Raw genomic sequence first — 16,355 nt, forward strand, 5'->3', positions numbered from 1 at the left:
CCCACTAGTTCTGAGCACATTATCAAATATTAGTTGATTTGGAAAAAGGGGTTTTATGTATCAGTATCCGTAGTATTTATGAGTGTAAAAAGGTAAAGAACACAGGTAGGCATGATGCATTACTGTTTGGTTGTAGAACTTTTTCTGTGTTTTTTTAAGACTTTTAAAAAATTAGTTTGCTAATTTGTTTGCTTATTCTGGAATGACCTCATTTCACAATTTTGTGTGCTCTAAGTATTTTCCACTTTTGCATAAGAGCTAGTTGGGAAGTGATAGAGCAATGGATTAGGAATACCTTTTACATTGTTATGACTGAAAAATATACTGGTATTATCTGTCTTTGGTGTTTCACTATATAAATATAGTAATATATTTATAAATATAAATAAATATATTCCTAGGTATAACACATGAATATTCCTCTAGCAAAAACCACCAATTTTTTAGCAATAGTTAAAGCTAGTTAAATTCAAACTATGGGTTGAAGGTGAGTGGTTGTAGATACTGTTCCTCTCTTAAATTATTAATTATTGACCAAAGAACCTTTGAATCCATTCCTTTCACTTCTGACTTGCAACAACAGTAAAAAAAAAATGTCTGATCTTTGGATTTACAAAGCTTTTGAGCTTTAGAGAAAGGGAAAGAGGAAGAGGTGAAAATGACTACTGAAGGTAGGACTGTTTATTTTTGAAACTTTACACATGCTGAACCACCCTGTTTTTTTTTAAACAAAGGTTCGTATGTATGTTCCTAGAATAGGAAATTACATGTTTGTTGTCTCCTGATCTCTGAAATTACTTCACAGGAGACAATTTGCATAATTTTTTTTTCTTTTATTGCAATATGGTATTAAGAAACAAGAACTTCACTCTCACTAGGTCACTGCAGATCTGGTCAGACTCAAAATGAACTTTACTATTTAATTTTCTTCCCCTTGTAAGTTCGTAAATTTATGTATGTGTTTCTGAACTGAGTTCATGGTCATCAAGAAGTCTTTGCTTTAGATGGGTACACCGGGGATACATTGGAAAAAGCAGCTTGCCATGCATTAAAAGGAGGATAAGAAAACAATAAAATTACTTTAAGATGTTTTAAGAGCAAGATCCCTGTGGTAGGAATGATTGGATGTGGGTTATATTCGTATCTGGGTTTTTTCCTTTTCTCAGTCAGATTTTTATAAATTAACAGTAAAATGGTTCTGTGTGTTTGTGTGCGTGAGAAAGAAGAGAGAACAACATAGTGTTTTCATCATTTTGAAAAGTAGCCTATATCCCATGTAAGTATCTTAGATCATAACTGCAGAGTTAGAAACAGTGGTAATATATTTGCTTCAAAAGTTTAGTACAAATGCATATAGCAGTTTGGTAATAGGACTTTTGAAATTAAAATTATCTTAATCTCAAATCCAGTCCAAGATTTATATACTGAAGCCAAGAGAGGTTTAATGACTTAATGTATGTTACAAGTTAGCATTCGGTAGATATGTTGGGAAAAGTTCAACCATTTTTCTTATTAAAGAGGACATACAATATTTTCTTTAGTCTAGCAGATAGTAGATAGACAGTTGTTCTGTGTGTTTATGATGATACTAGACAAAGTTTCCAGATTTTTTTCTCACTTTAATGTTTCCTTTAACTTCCTAGTTTTTTATTAGAAATCATATATTGTATCCTCAGGACAGAGATCTAATCCTTTTTTTTTTTAGTTCCACCTTTTTCTGTTAAGAACTGTGTTTTTGGAAACAGAAATGCCTGACTGAAGAACCTAGATTGTGATTTATGGTTTACAAAATAGTTTCCCCTACATTCTACTTAGTTTCTGAAGTAGCCCTGTGAGATAGATAGAAGAATTATAATTATCTCATTTTACAGAGGAGAGAAGCTATTGCTTATGATGAGGAACACAGCAAGAACTTGAACCCAGGCCTCCTTGTTTTACCCATTGCCCCAAAACTGCTCTGAAGTCTAAGCAGTCTACATACTTTATGACCTTAAACTGTGTATACTTAGGGCTTAACAACTGTGAGGTGAACTTGGCACAGACTGTACTCTCTTGCAGATAAAACAGACCTTAGCCGAGAGAACCAGTCAGAGCTGCTCACTCTGGCTGCTTTCTCTCTGAATATTTCCCTGTGCTCTCAGACACCTGACCCTGCCCAGCCAGATAGACAGTTTCACTTCTAAATCATTTAAATGACTGCATTATTCTTTTGTTGCTTTAAGAAAATAGGTATCATTGATTGACTCAGCAAACATTTATTGTCAGCTTATTCTAGGTACTGGGATACAAAGAAGAATAGTTTCTGCCTTCAGAAGGCCCACAATCTAAAGACATGAAAATACATAATTATAGTGATAACTGCTATAGCATAAGATGTTAATCATTTTACCAAGTAATATATTGCCTTATCAGTACTGGCAGTAACAGCTTATTGCAGTTTAGTTTCACAAGTATTCCAATTACCTAGGCTTATCAAGGATATGGAATAATTCCTTGTATTTCATTTTGCAGTCTTGTTACTATCAAAATGATATTACAGAATTATTCTAAATTTTTAATGAGAAAATATTATTCCATGGAAACTGAGTCTACAGTGGGATGTTTTTCAAACCAAGTTGACTTTAATAGATTTTAAATTTTATTTAATGATATTATCTGGCTCTTTTTCTATGTGATTCATATCTTAAATTAATATGGTTTTGGCAAATACACTTTAGCCCTTTGCTTTTGAAGTTCTGCAGAACTTTGCTGTCTCTTGAAGCTTCTGCCTTGATGAATGAAGAACTGTACAGTCTCTCTCATTGTGGTAGTTGTAGTGTGGGTGGAATGTGAACATACTTACTATGCTTAGTTGGCCTTTTTACGTGTGTAAAACATTATTTATAGGTCACACCAACCAGGAATTAGAATTTCCAGGCAGAAAAATAAGCAGAAAGATTTTATAAGGTTAACAATATTGTGTTGTAGTTGAACCTATTTGGTTGAGTTTTATGTAATTGTTATGAAATAATTGTTTCATACCTTACACATTTGCATCATTTAAAACATCATAAAACACCAGAGACATTTAAGTGTGCTTGCATTTCAGATTATTTAATGTACTAGCCTTTATTGTATTTTTTTTTTTTTTTTTTTTTTTTTTGTGAGACGGAGTCTCGCTCTGTCGTACAGGCCGGAGTACAGTGGCGCAATCTTGGCTTACTGCAAGCTCCGCCTCCCAGGTTCATACCCTTCTCCTGCCTCAGCCTCCCGAGTAGCTGAGACTACAGGCGCCCGCCACCATGCCCGGCTAATTTTTTGTGTTTTTAGTAGAGATGGGGTTTCACTATGTTAGCCAGGATGGTCTCGATCTCCTGAGCGTGATCCATCCGCCTCAGCCTGGCAAAGTGCTGGGCTTACAGGCGTGAGCCACCATGCCCAGCCCTAATTGTATTTTTTAAATAGAGAAGATAATAGAAGTCTTTACACACTATACTCTCTATTTGAACTTCTAAATTTACCTCCTAAATATCTTTACATATTTACATAATGGAAATAGTTTACTTTGGGACTTCTGTTTTTATTAGAGCCATCTTTTACTTCATCCAGTTTTCCTCCAAGGAGAAGACATTGATTGGATTTACCAAAATAGATTATAATTAGAGCTTAAATAATGAGCGAATACTGAGAGATTCTGATAGAAGATCTGATACAGTTTTTGTTTGAATTTGAGTTACCTCCTGTACTTTGAAGCCATAATTTTGCATAAGTAATGCATACTTTTCTAAGAAGCATTCAAATATTGTGTGTCTTATATCTGCTGGGAATCATATCTGTAGTAATATTGCTCTCTGTAAAGTCTTATTTGGCAGTTTTTTTATAGCCACTTTTTTTATTCATAGATCATCTATTACGTACTGCAAGTCAGCATTCCGATAGCAGTGGTTTTGCTGAAGATTCTACAGACTGCCTATCCCTTAATCATCTTCAGGTAAAATTTTCTGTTCTAATAGGCACTATGATTAATTTCCTCATTTTAAGGTAATTTTTCTATTACTATATATTTTAATATTGAGTCTGTGTCATCTTTATTTTTCAAGTGACAGAACAAAACTCCTGGCATGGAGATGTTATCTAAGCATTTGACTATAAATTTTAGATTTCATTAATTCTTCTCTCTGAATATTTTTTTAAAATATCTATCTTACCCTTAATTTTTGGACCACCAGTAAACAGAGATTATTGTGATCATTAATCTGTTTTGTCTGTTGTTTTTCTTATTTTTTTAACCATCATTGTATTTCAGTATTTTACAGTAATTGTTTTGCCTATTTAATAACTGACATTAATTGTGAACCTATAGCTTACTGAGTGTTATACTGATTGTTACACTAGGCTGTATGAGATAACCCAGAGAACAGGCGCATCTTTATCCTCAAGAAACGTAGAGTCTATGTGTAGAGTACACAGAATGCACACAAGAAGCATTTGAAACATTTTGAAGCAAATGCTAAAGAAAATCGGGATGAGAAAACTCCCAAAGAGCTTTTAGGAACATAGCATTTAAGGGGTAAACAGACAAGAGGCATATCTAAGGTCACTGAGAAAGAATAAGTGAACAGAAACACTGGGAGATGGAGGAGAAACTTTCAGAAGGTATGGAAGAAAAGATAGGAATGTTGACTGTTTTTCAAATATGAATGATAGCTTAAGAGTGAGGGGTCTTTTTGTCTTTTTATAATAACAGGGAATGACTTGGGGAAGGTATTCAACTTAGGGAAAGAACTGTAAGAGAAGAATTGATTCAGAAAAATCCGAGATGAAAGTGGAGAGATACCCTGCTCTTGGAGAGGATATTGATCAGGAACCCAGATTGGAGGGATTCGCTTTGAGTTTCCTTTCAGAAAGGAGAGAAGGAGGGAATGATGGGGAAAGATACAAGGAAGTTTATAGATGTTGGGGAAGAACATTAGGAAATGTTTGTCCATTTTCTCTATGAGTCAGTGTGTGGTATTGAAAGGAAAGGGGGAGGTTGTTGGAAAGGGAATTTTAGGAAAACAGTGAAGTTCTGAAATAGTCTTTGTGAGAAAGTGAAAGGAAGGAGGGATGTGGTTGCTGCTCAGGGGCAATAAAACAATTTTGAGCCACAGCAGGGCCATAACTGCAGTGGAGACAGTGAAATTATAGAAGCACCGTGTTGGTTTGGTATTTTGTTAATGACTCTTCTTACATATATTCTTCATCTTTCCACCTGTTTTCTTTTCACAGGTTCAGGAGTCCTTGCAGGCTATGGGGAGTAGTGCTGATAGTTGTGACAGTGAGACAACAGTTACGTCACTTGGTGAAGACCTTGCCACACCAACAGCACAAGACCAGCCTTATTTTAATGAATCAGAGGAGGAGTCTCTCATCCCTCTTCAGAAGGGACTAGAGAAAGCAGCAGCAGTTGCAGACAAAAGAAAATCAGGTAGCCAGGATTTCCCTCAGTGCAAGACCATTGAGAATCCAGGAACTAAACAGTCCACCTGTAGTTCAGGGGATCATGTTACTGAAGTTACTGAAGTGGAAGAGGATTTGTTTCCAGCAGAGACGGTAGAGCTACTGAGGGAAGCAAGTGCTGATAGTGATGTGGATAAAAGCAGTGAATGTGAATTTACTCAGTATACCACACACCATATTCTGAAATCATTGGCTTCTATTGAAGCTAAATGCAGTGATATGAGCTCTGAAAATACAGCTGGGCCTCCCTCTTCCGTGGACAGAGTTAATACAGCTTTGCAAAGAGCTCAAATGAAGGTTTGCACTCTGTCTAATCAAAGGATAGGGCGTAGCCTGCTAAAATCAAAAGATTTGTTAAAACAAAGGTACTTATTTGCAAAAGCTGGCTATCCTCTAAGAAGGTCTCAGTCTTTACCAACCACCTTACTGAGCCCAGTAAGGGTTGTGTCCTCTGTCAATGTTCGACTATCTCCAGGAAAAGAGACCAGATGCAGCCCACCTTCCTTCACCTATAAGTACACACCCGAAGAGGAGCAGGAATTGGAAAAGGGGGTGATGGAACATGATGGTCAGTCTTTAGTGAAATCGACCATTTTCATTTCTCCATCATCTGTGAAGAAAGAAGAAGCCCCCCCGAGTGAGGCGCCGCGGGTGGAGGAGTGCCACCATGGAAGGACTCCTACCTGTTCCCAGCTTGCTCCACCACCAATGTCTCAGTCTACCTGCTCCCTTCACTCCGTCCACTCTGAGTGGCAAGAAAGGCCCCTGTGTGAGCACACAAGAACTCTGAGCACTCACAGTGTTCCCAACATATCAGGGGCTACCTGTAGCGCTTTCGCTTCCCCTTTCGGGTGTCCTTACTCACATAGACATGCCACCTACCCTTACCGAGCGTGCTCTGTGAATCCTCCTTCAGCCATAGAAATGCAGTTGCGAAGAGTATTACACGATATTAGAAACTCACTGCAGAATCTTTCACAGGTATGAGAAAAAGTTATCTTTATTAGCTTTTTTCTTTTACTGCTCTGAGCACTTTTTAATTCACAGAGAAGCTAAGACACATCAAATATGAACTACCTTTGCTTTATTTTCTGACATGTCTAAACTTATCTGCATCTGCCTTCCTTTTCTATCTTCCCTCCTGTTTCAAGGGAGAAGCTGTAACTAATCCTGATCAAAGTCGATTTCTCTGCTCATAAGTCTGTCTCCTTTCTGAGAGGAGAGATTTTGCTCATTAAGTATCCTCCCATTTTTAGTCTACCATCCATTGTCTTTGTTTTAGGCTAGAATCTTTGTCAAGCCATTTCTATTATTAAAAAATCTTCCCTCTCAAAGTTCTTTCTCTCCTTTTCTCTGCCGTTTGAACATGTTGACTACCTTTTCCTTTTCCCGGTGCTCTGTTTATTTCCTAGGCACATCGCTCCTGGTTCTGTTCAGCTCTCTCTGATCTGCTTTTCCTTCAATTCCTCTGACCTCTATGCACAGAGTTAGCTCATTTCCATCTCTGACTCCCAGAGACTGGAACCACCCAGACCCTGCACAACAAAATCAGGTAGGCGGTGGAATGGATTTAAAATGCTCTGTGGTGGTTCGTCACTTTTTTTTTTTTTTTTTTTTTTTGAGACGGATCTCGGGCTTGTCGCCCAGGTTGGAGTGCAGTGGCACGATCTCCACTTCACCGTAAGCTCCTCGGCCCCTTGGTTTATAACTCACCTCCCGCAAGCCTCAGCCTCCCACTGTAGCTGGGGACCAGCCAACCACCTCTACACTTTGTATTTTAGAGACTGGGCTCTCACCTGTGTTAGCAGGGTGGTCTCGATCTCCTGACCTCTTGATCCTCACGAGACCCCGGCCTCCCAAAGTGCTGGGATGATGGAGGTGAGCCCAGCCCGCCTGCCTTGTTACTTTGAAGCCATTCTCAGATTTGTTAGTGAATCCAAAATAATTTTCCTAAAAAGCTTGAAATATGCTTGTCTTCTAGCTTTTATTCTTTTTGAGGCTGAACATTCTGAACAAATCATGTTTAGACAATTGAAGAATTGAAGAAAATGACAATGTAATATAGTCATGAGAGCATTCAACAAGGAGTCAGGAGGCCTACAATGAATCTAATAAATCTCTTATCGTGACATAATAGACAGGGAGCCACTTGGAAAGTAAAAATGTTTTATCCTCATGACAATTGTCCCCTGTTTTCTGAATGGAGACAGTTTCAGAATGGGTGTTTCTTGTTCTTCCTTACAAAATATAGTTCTGTCTGTGACGGAGATGTTTAACTTTGCAGCTGTAATTTTGTCAAGCTGGGGATTTCCAGGGGCCTGTCCACCAGTACCGTGGCGCATCTTTCTTTCTAGGCCACCTTGTTCTTCTGCTCCAGCTGTGGTCTCTCTCTCCTGTATGTCCCAGCAATAACTCAGCTAATAAATCTCCCCATGCCAACCCCACCCCACACTAGTGGACAGATGCTTTCTATGATGTGGTCTCTGACTATCTCTCCAGCCTCATTCCTTAGCTGTGTGTTTCAGCCATCCTGGAGGACTATGCACAGGGCTCTAAACAGTTGTGTGTTCTTAGATATCTGCACATGCTGTTTTTTTTGTTTTATTTTGTTTTGTTTTGTTTTTTAATAAAAAGATGAAGTTTCTGTTTGTCGCCTACATGGAGTTCTGGAGACAGTGGTGTGATCACGGCTCCCTGCAGCCTTGAACTCCTGGGCTTAAGTAATCTTCCTGCCGTGGCCTCCCAAAGTGCTGAGACTGCAAGCCACTTTTTTTTTTAACCTAGATCACCCAGCCTTTGCCTTTCTTTGCATAATCAAGCCCTACTTACTGTTAAGGCTCAGTTCAAGTAGTGTCACCACTTTTGGGAAAGTTCATGTAATATGAATTTTTGTGTGTCCATCATAGCACTCCTTCCACAGTATTATAATTTTTACAACATTTCGTTTATTTTTCCTTACACTGTGAGAACACCTGAAGGCTGGGAATACCTTTTATGTTTTTATCTCACTGCCTAAAATAGTGGCATATGGGAAATGCTCAGATGTCTAAGAAAGACGACGACGATTGCTTGCTACTCTCTCCAGAGAGTGTAATAATCGCTGTACTCTCATGATGATATTTGCAATGACTTCTACATTTTTGCATTTTGATTTTTTTTTTTTTTCCACTTTTGCAAGGCCAGAGGGAAGTCCTGAAAGAAATAGATGTGAACTATGTATGTTCCTTCGCCTCCTCCTCCTACATAGATTGACTTATACCCGGAACAGCTAGCAGTAATAGATGTCATTGGGAACTGATTTCTTTTTTCCTGCTTACAAGATGAAGGTTTTTTAGATCCTTTTGTCTTAACGAGAAAAATATGTAGGCCCCACATTCTGCCTTTTAACCCTTTAAGTGATTTGGAAGTATTCACTTTAACATTGATTTTAATCCTACTTTTACTTTTTTGAAGTACCCTATGATGAGAGGACCTGATCTTGCTGCTGCTCCATATAGTACTCAGAAATCATCTGTTCTACCTCTTTATGAAGTAAGTTCTTACTTACATCTTTGTGTTTCAAAATAATTTGTAGAATTTAGAAGTGTAATTTTGTTTTATTGCATTCTAGAATACTTTTCAGGAGCTCCAGGTAATGAGGCGGAGCCTGAATTTGTTTAGAACACAAATGATGGATTTAGAATTGGCAATGCTGCGTCAGCAAACCATGGTTTATCATCATATGACTGAGGAGGAAAGGTAAAAGTTCATTTTGTCTTAGCACTCCTGAAAAAGCTTTTCATTCAAAGTCTTTTCAACTTATATTTTTAAAAATTTAGGTTTTGATTTTACTGCTGTGTACCTTATATCCGTTTTGTGAACCAGTGTAGATAAAATTAGTCATAGATAGTGTTTTACTAAGTAAACTTGTGTGCCTTCACTATCCTTAGGATACTTAGGGTGGTTGTAACCAGTTTTCCAGTGTTTGAGATATTTGTGAGAGGATGGGGGAATAAAGACCAATATCCTTGTGGATATACCTATTGTAGTTGATATTGTACTAATTATTATAGAACCTGAGATTTCTGTACCTTCTGTTAGCATATAGTAGTTGTTGAAAGATTTGTGATTAGGAATCTCCAAACTGCATTTTTCAAACTTTGTGCCCTTCACCATACCAATAGGTTTGAAGTTGATCAGCTCCAGAGTTTGAGAAATTCAGTCCGAATGGAACTTCAGGACCTGGAACTGCAGCTGGAGGAGCGCCTCCTGGGCCTGGAGGAGCAGCTTCGTGCTGTGCGCATGCCTTCACCCTTCCGCTCCTCTGCACTCATGGTATGCTACCTGGAGGGTGGTCGAAGTTTTCACCAAAGATTTATTTATAATGTTCTAATAATTTAGGACTTGTGCCTTCATTTCAAGTCATTTATTTTAATGGTATTAAAAGCATGCATATTTTTTAAGGAGCTTTCCCACAAACCAGTTGAATGTACATTTTGTAATAATTGTCATAAGTAGTATATTTAGAAATATGTTGAAACATTTTAATGATAAATTTTAATAATAGGAAAGAATAAGGGTTAATACGAAAGTTGAGTGTTTTTAAAGGAAAAATGATAGTGAATTAACATATGACTAATGTAAATTTTAATTGTTGCATGTAACTGTGGAGAACACAGATATGTATTTTGCTCAGTTTTTTTTTCTCTTGCCTTTAAATAAAAAGCGTTTCCTTTAAACTTTTTCTTTATTTTGGATTCTTTTCCATTTGTTTTTAAAGGAATCAAATGGTACCTGTATATTTTATTTTATATATATATATTTTTCCTAAATATATAGATGTATATCCAAGAGAATAAAAAGAAGTATCTTTTTGTACCACTTTTCATACTTCTAATGTTTCTTTCCATGACATTTGAACTTCAACAGTTGTATTCTTATTTTTGCAAATCTCTTTGAAGTTGTAGAATATGTTGCTTTGAAATGTTGAAGTAGTGAATTATTATTCTTTATCTTAACAATGTATTTGATTTTGTTAAAAAGAAATGGCCTGAATATACACACATATACTTATGTGTGTATATACTACAAATGAAGTAGAGTAAATATTTGTGTATAAGCTCACATATATGTATAGTATAGACTAAGAATGTTCTATATTGCTAATGAATGTACTTTTCAACATGATTTTGATTTATCATTCTGAGAAGTGTGTGTTGGTGACAGGGGAGAACTAGAACATCCTCTTTGCATATTGCATCAGTTTTAACTCACAATAATGCATTTTATGGGATCTGTGACACTTGAGGGTAACCTTTGTGACATAAAGGGATGCTTCCAGGCACTAATTAGCCAATTAATTTTATTTTGAAAGTCTTGCAATTTGAAAATATATATATGTACATTATAATTATATATGCATGTATATATATACACACATACACATATATATATATTGTTCTTACCTTTTCAGGGAATGTGTGGCAGTAGAAGCGCTGATAACTTGTCATGCCCTTCTCCATTGAATGTAATGGAACCAGTAAGCTTCTTTCCTCTTAAATCACTGGGGAAGGGAATGATATAACATTTCACAGACACATAGTTTCCCTAGTTTAGATGAAATATATGTTTGTTTTAAATACATAATTTGATAAATTATAGTTGATTGGAAGTGACTTTCACCTTTGAAAGTCCATTGCTGTCTGAAGCCACTACAAAGCCACCTTAATTGCAATAGTGATTTATCTTTCTGACTAAAGGAGGTAATGCACCATAAAAAGCATGTACAGTGGCTCATGCCTGTAATCCCAGTACTTTATTTAAGTGGCTGAGTTGGGAGGATTGCTTCAAGCCAGGAGTTTGAGACCAGCCTAGTCAACAAAATAAGACCCTTTCTCTACAGAAAATTTAAAAATTAGCCAGGCATGGTGATATGTGCCTGTAGTCCCAGGTACTCAGGAGGCTGAGGTGGGAGGATCGCTTGAGGCCAGGAGCTCAAGGCTACAGTGAGCTATGATTGTGCCACTGCACTCCAGCCTGAGTGACACAGCAAGACCCTGTCGTTAAAAAATAATAGGCCAGGTATGGTGGCTCATGCCTGTAATCCCAGCACTTTGGGAGGCTGAGGCAGGTGGATCAACTGAGTTCAGGAGTTTAAGACCAGCCTGACCAACATGGTGGTCATCTCTACTAAAAATGCAACAATTAGCTGGGCATGGTGGCAGGTATCTGTAATCCCAGCTACTTGGGAGGCTGAGGCAGGAGACTCGCTTGAACCTAGGAGGTGGAGGTTGCAGTGAGCTGAGATCAAGCCATTGCACTGCAACCTGGGTGACAGTGAGACTTCATCTCAAAAAAAAAAAATTGATTTTTAATTTACACTTCAGGAGAAATGTGCTTTCACAGTATCATCCTGGGTTCTTTAGGTAGTTAGAGCTGTAACATGACCACGTTTTTAACAGAAATCTGACTTTATTGTGTTAGACAGATTGGTTCATTTGGGGGCAAAAGCACTATGAGTAACTATTTTTCACTAGTTACTCTTCCTTACAAGTGATTTGGACACCTTGGTGGTAACAAGTAAAATTTCATCACAATATGTATTCTGTTTCCCTGTTTTGTTGCTTCATCTCAATAGGAATTTACATTTTACTTACCATTTTTGCAAATAAAGTTAAGTAGTTACTAAATTAATGGAATAGATTTATGTCTTTACAAATTACATGATTTTAGGCAATAACAACAACCAGGACTTTAACCTTTTAAGCTACCAATCTTAATTCCAAGAGAGAAGAATAACATTTTTTTATGATCTCCAGGTCACTGAACTGATGCAGGAGCAGTCATACCTGAAGTCTGAATTGGGCCTGGGACTTGGAGAAATGGGATTTGAAATTCCTCCTGGAGAAAGCTCAGAATCTGTTTTTTCCCAAGCAACATCAGAATCATCTTCTGTATGTTCTGGTCCCTCTCATGCTAATAGAAGAACTGGAGTACCTTCTGCTGCCTCAGTGGGCAAACCCAAAACCCCATTAGTGGCAAGGAAGAAAGTATTCCGAGCATCGGTGGCCCTAACGCCAACAGCTCCTTCTAGAACAGGCTCTGTGCAGACACCTCCAGATTTGGAAAGTTCTGAGGAAGTTGATGCAGCTGAAGAAGCCCCAGAAGTTGTAGGACCTAAATCTGAAGTGGAAGAAAGGCATGGAAAACTCCCGTTAATGCCAGCTGCTGAGGAAATGCATAAAAATGTGGAGCAAGATGAGCTGCAGCAAGTCATACGGGAGGTGGGTAAAATCTGTGTTTAATTCATTTATTTGGAGGTATGTGTTAGAGGAGATTTTGTTTGAATATTAATTATTTACAGGATGTTCTTTTGATTCACTGTATTCAATAATTTTCACAGAGCTTTTAAATTAGCTTTCCTATTGATCAAGTTTGTGTCAATTAAGATATATTTGTAATGGCATTTCTGCAAATTTCGTACTCTAATGTGAAATAATGACAGTTCTCTGTGTTCACTTTGGTGAAAAAGATGTGTGAAGGACTCAAACATACAACATACTCTTTGGACCTCTTGTTTCCACATCTACAAAATGAGGATTTACAGTTTAGATCTCTTCGAAGATTAAAAGCTGCATTTTATAGCCGGGCATGGTAGCATGTGCCTGTAGTCCCAGCTACTTGGGAGGCTAGGGCAGGAGAATCTCTTGAACCTGGGAGGTGGAGGTTGCAGTGAGCCAAGATCATGCCATTGCACTCCAGCCTGGGCAACAGAGCGAGACTCCATGTTTTAAAAAGAAAAAAAAAAAGAAACTGTATTTTATAATTTCAATTGATAGGAGAAAATGATTTTGTGATTTTAGTAAGTGTAAATAGATTGATTTGGTTTGGTGTTTTTTGTTCAAAAATCAAAATATATTAAGAGGGTTTGCCCTAAGTGATAGCAGCTTAAGAACTTGAAGAATTACCATAGTTATGGATGACCAAAAGAACTGCAAAAGAAAATTACATATGATTAGTAGTCAAAGTTCAAAGGTTGAGAAAATTAGTAAAATAAATGTTTTTTGCACTGAGATCAGGTAATAGGAAGGAATAGAATAGATCGTTTAAACAGCTCAATGCCGTTATCTCTGTTTACCTGTAGTATTCTGTGGATTAAATTGTACATAAGCAAATGTGAAATTTGCCATATATGCAGTTTTCTAATATTTCATTTATGTTGAAACAAATCACATTTCAAAACAAGCATTATAGCAGAAGACTTCATGTCTGTAATTTATTTTCATGATATGACTCTACCAACTAAATGTTTAAAAGGTCTTAATTCTATAAATTTATTTTTCCTACAAATGTAATTATTTTTGTAAGTTAGTTGTGGCTGCCTAATGTTTAGCAAACTCAGCATTCACCCTACTCAGTCAGGTGTGTCTGTGATTGATAATCCATTCCTGTTTACACGTTTTATATCAAATATCAGTTTTTGAGTGAAATTATGTAATTATTCCTCTCCACACTACATTTGCTAACTGAGGAAGCGGGTTTTAAGGTAACTTTTTTTTTTCTAGAAATGTGTTGTCTTTGTTCCCCTTAGCTTGCTTTGGTATGAAAGTTTTCTTTGAAAACTTTATATTGCTCTTTTAGCACAAATACTCCATTCAATGCACACTTGAATCCTCATTTTTAGAATTTTGATGGTGTGATACGTCCTGTAGGTGATTTCCTAAGAATAAAGTATTCATTGCAGACTAGAACATTGATTCTTTGGCTTATAAGACATAGCATAGAGAAAATTTAGTTATTCCCATTAGGCTGCCTTGGTCCTAGAGAATTAATCATTTAAAAGAACCTCTCATTAAATATGGAAGATTTTATAAATTGCAGACACTTAAACTGACATGCAAGGCAAATGTTCAAAGAATTTTTCAGAATTTATTTAAACCATTAATTAGAAACTACTTAGTTCTGAATTTGGCATTGTCTTGAGGAAGTTGGTTTTAACATTTATTCTTTTACTCCCTGCAAAGGACCTACCCAGCAAAATATGTATAGATCAAACAAGGCGTAAGAGGAGTATTGTTGTACTTAAGAAAACAAATTATTTTGAAGTACTTTAAAAGCACATTTAATAGATAAATTAGTTTAATGCCAGTTATAATTTAAAAAATAATTTATGTTAATAGTCTCTTAGTTATAATAGTTTTCTGTTTGTTTATAAAGTATTTAAAATTTAGGTTGGTTTTTATTCCAGTCATTCAAATTGGTAAACTTTTTACCTAAAAACATATTCTACTAAATTCCAATTTTTTTTGAATCTTGGTGTATAGCTACCAAGAAAATTAAATTAGATTCTGTCTTCCTAGCAGATCTGAGCCCCTAATCCCGTTAACAAAGCCACCATTCAGGAAGGCAAGATTTAATCTTGGGTTGAACAGTTTTGCAGGTGAGGATTAAGCATGTTTGGCAGGCACTTTCAGGAAAGTTTTCTTACTGCATTCATGGATGCATGAAAACAATGGTATCTGTCAGGCCTTTGTTTCTTTCATTGTACCATTAAGTGAGTTTTTAAAAAGAGCATTTTCATCATTTATAATGTGTTAATACAGTAGAATTCTTTTTTTGAAGGACAGCATTGAAAGTCTTTGCAGACAAATATTTAATACACTCATTACATAGCTAAACTTTTGTCATGTTAAAGATACCTCTTTTCTGCATGTGCGTTATAGTAGGAAAAAAGTACACACTGTATTAAAATTTGCCCAAGTCAACTGTGATGTATGTGATCAGTGGCCTGAAACTGTTTGCAGTTACTTTAAAAATGCATAAATGTGTGGAAATAAAAAGATTACTTAATAGGATGAATGAATACATGCCCACAGAAGCCAATTCAGCAAAATTAAATGTCAAAGAGTAAACATAGATTGCTTTGTGTTTAGAGAGTTGTTAATTACAGTTCATAGACTTGGTTCATGCCTTTTGGGATTTTTATTAGAGCACATCTGACATGTTTTACCCATGTATTTTGATAAATACACAGCTTGCTCATGTGTTCTTATGGAAATTTCTTTTAGTGATCACTTGTTGTAATAGCTGCCACTTAGTAGGCACTCAATAGATGCATCATAAGTGAATGCGTTCCCCCTTACTTAAGACTCTTAAGTCAGTCTTTTTGTATTGTCAATAAGCATACCTTTCTCAATCTCAGGTAGTCTGTATTTAGCCTGCATTGTTTTGGAAATTGTGCTCATAAAGGTAATTTTACGATCCATCCCAGGGGATTTTCCTCAATTCTAATCCTTCTAACCTCTCCATAGCATGGGAGACTTTAGAACTAAATTATTTGTCCATACATTTATTCCTTCAATAAATTATTAAAGACATTGTATCATTTTCAGGGCCATTTTATTTATAGTTTGCTTGTTTTTCTGCTTTGTCTTCCTTTCTGTATCTGATACTGTCTCTTGCCCTTGAGCTTTCTCACTCTCTCCTTGATTCATTCATTCAGACACTTAACTGAGTTCTTACTGTATGTTGAGATACACTGATAAATGAGACCTGACCTGCTGGCTGAAGGAGCTCACAGTACACCTTCCATCTGACCTCACCCTTCCTATTCTGATTCCCTTCTGCTCTCTAGAGGGAACTGTCTTGGCAGTCAGACTCCATTATAATCCCCTCTCATTTGAGACCATCTTGCTACAGAGTTTTCTATCTCCACTGTCATCTGAAATTGTTCTTTCTTTGTTGTGGCATACCACGTAAAAGCTGCCATTCTCTGAGAATTCTAGCCCACACTAGTCTCTCATTTACTAGATTTTTTTCTGTTATTATGTCATTAATGAATTAATAAATTATTTTTCCTTTAGTATTTTATGAAACCGAACAGGTGTGGTGGCTCACGC

At 36.7% G+C, this 16,355-nt stretch overlaps 1 protein-coding gene across 4 annotated transcripts in view; it reads left to right on the top strand.

Annotated features, from left to right (window-relative positions):
- ITPRID2 (ITPR interacting domain containing 2) overlaps nt 1-16,355 on the top strand; it is a 38,625-nt gene that overhangs the window by 18,266 nt on the left and 4,004 nt on the right. For 2 of the 4 annotated variants that reach the window (XM_009182555.3, XM_009182559.3), the window contains exons 10-16: nt 3,882-3,970; nt 5,248-6,459; nt 8,932-9,009; nt 9,089-9,216; nt 9,642-9,792; nt 10,931-10,996; nt 12,276-12,740. In XM_009182555.3, coding sequence (XP_009180819.2) covers nt 3,882-3,970; nt 5,248-6,459; nt 8,932-9,009; nt 9,089-9,216; nt 9,642-9,792; nt 10,931-10,996; nt 12,276-12,740 — 2,189 coding nt within the window. The remainder of the gene's footprint in view (nt 1-3,881; nt 3,971-5,247; nt 6,460-8,931; nt 9,010-9,088; nt 9,217-9,641; nt 9,793-10,930; nt 10,997-12,275; nt 12,741-16,355) is intronic. The other 2 variants (XM_009182556.4, XM_009182557.4) reach the window with 2 other exon arrangements.

This window comes from Papio anubis, chromosome 10, assembly GCF_008728515.1.
Source record: "Papio anubis isolate 15944 chromosome 10, Panubis1.0, whole genome shotgun sequence".
Classification (NCBI taxonomy): domain Eukaryota; kingdom Metazoa; phylum Chordata; class Mammalia; order Primates; family Cercopithecidae; genus Papio; species Papio anubis.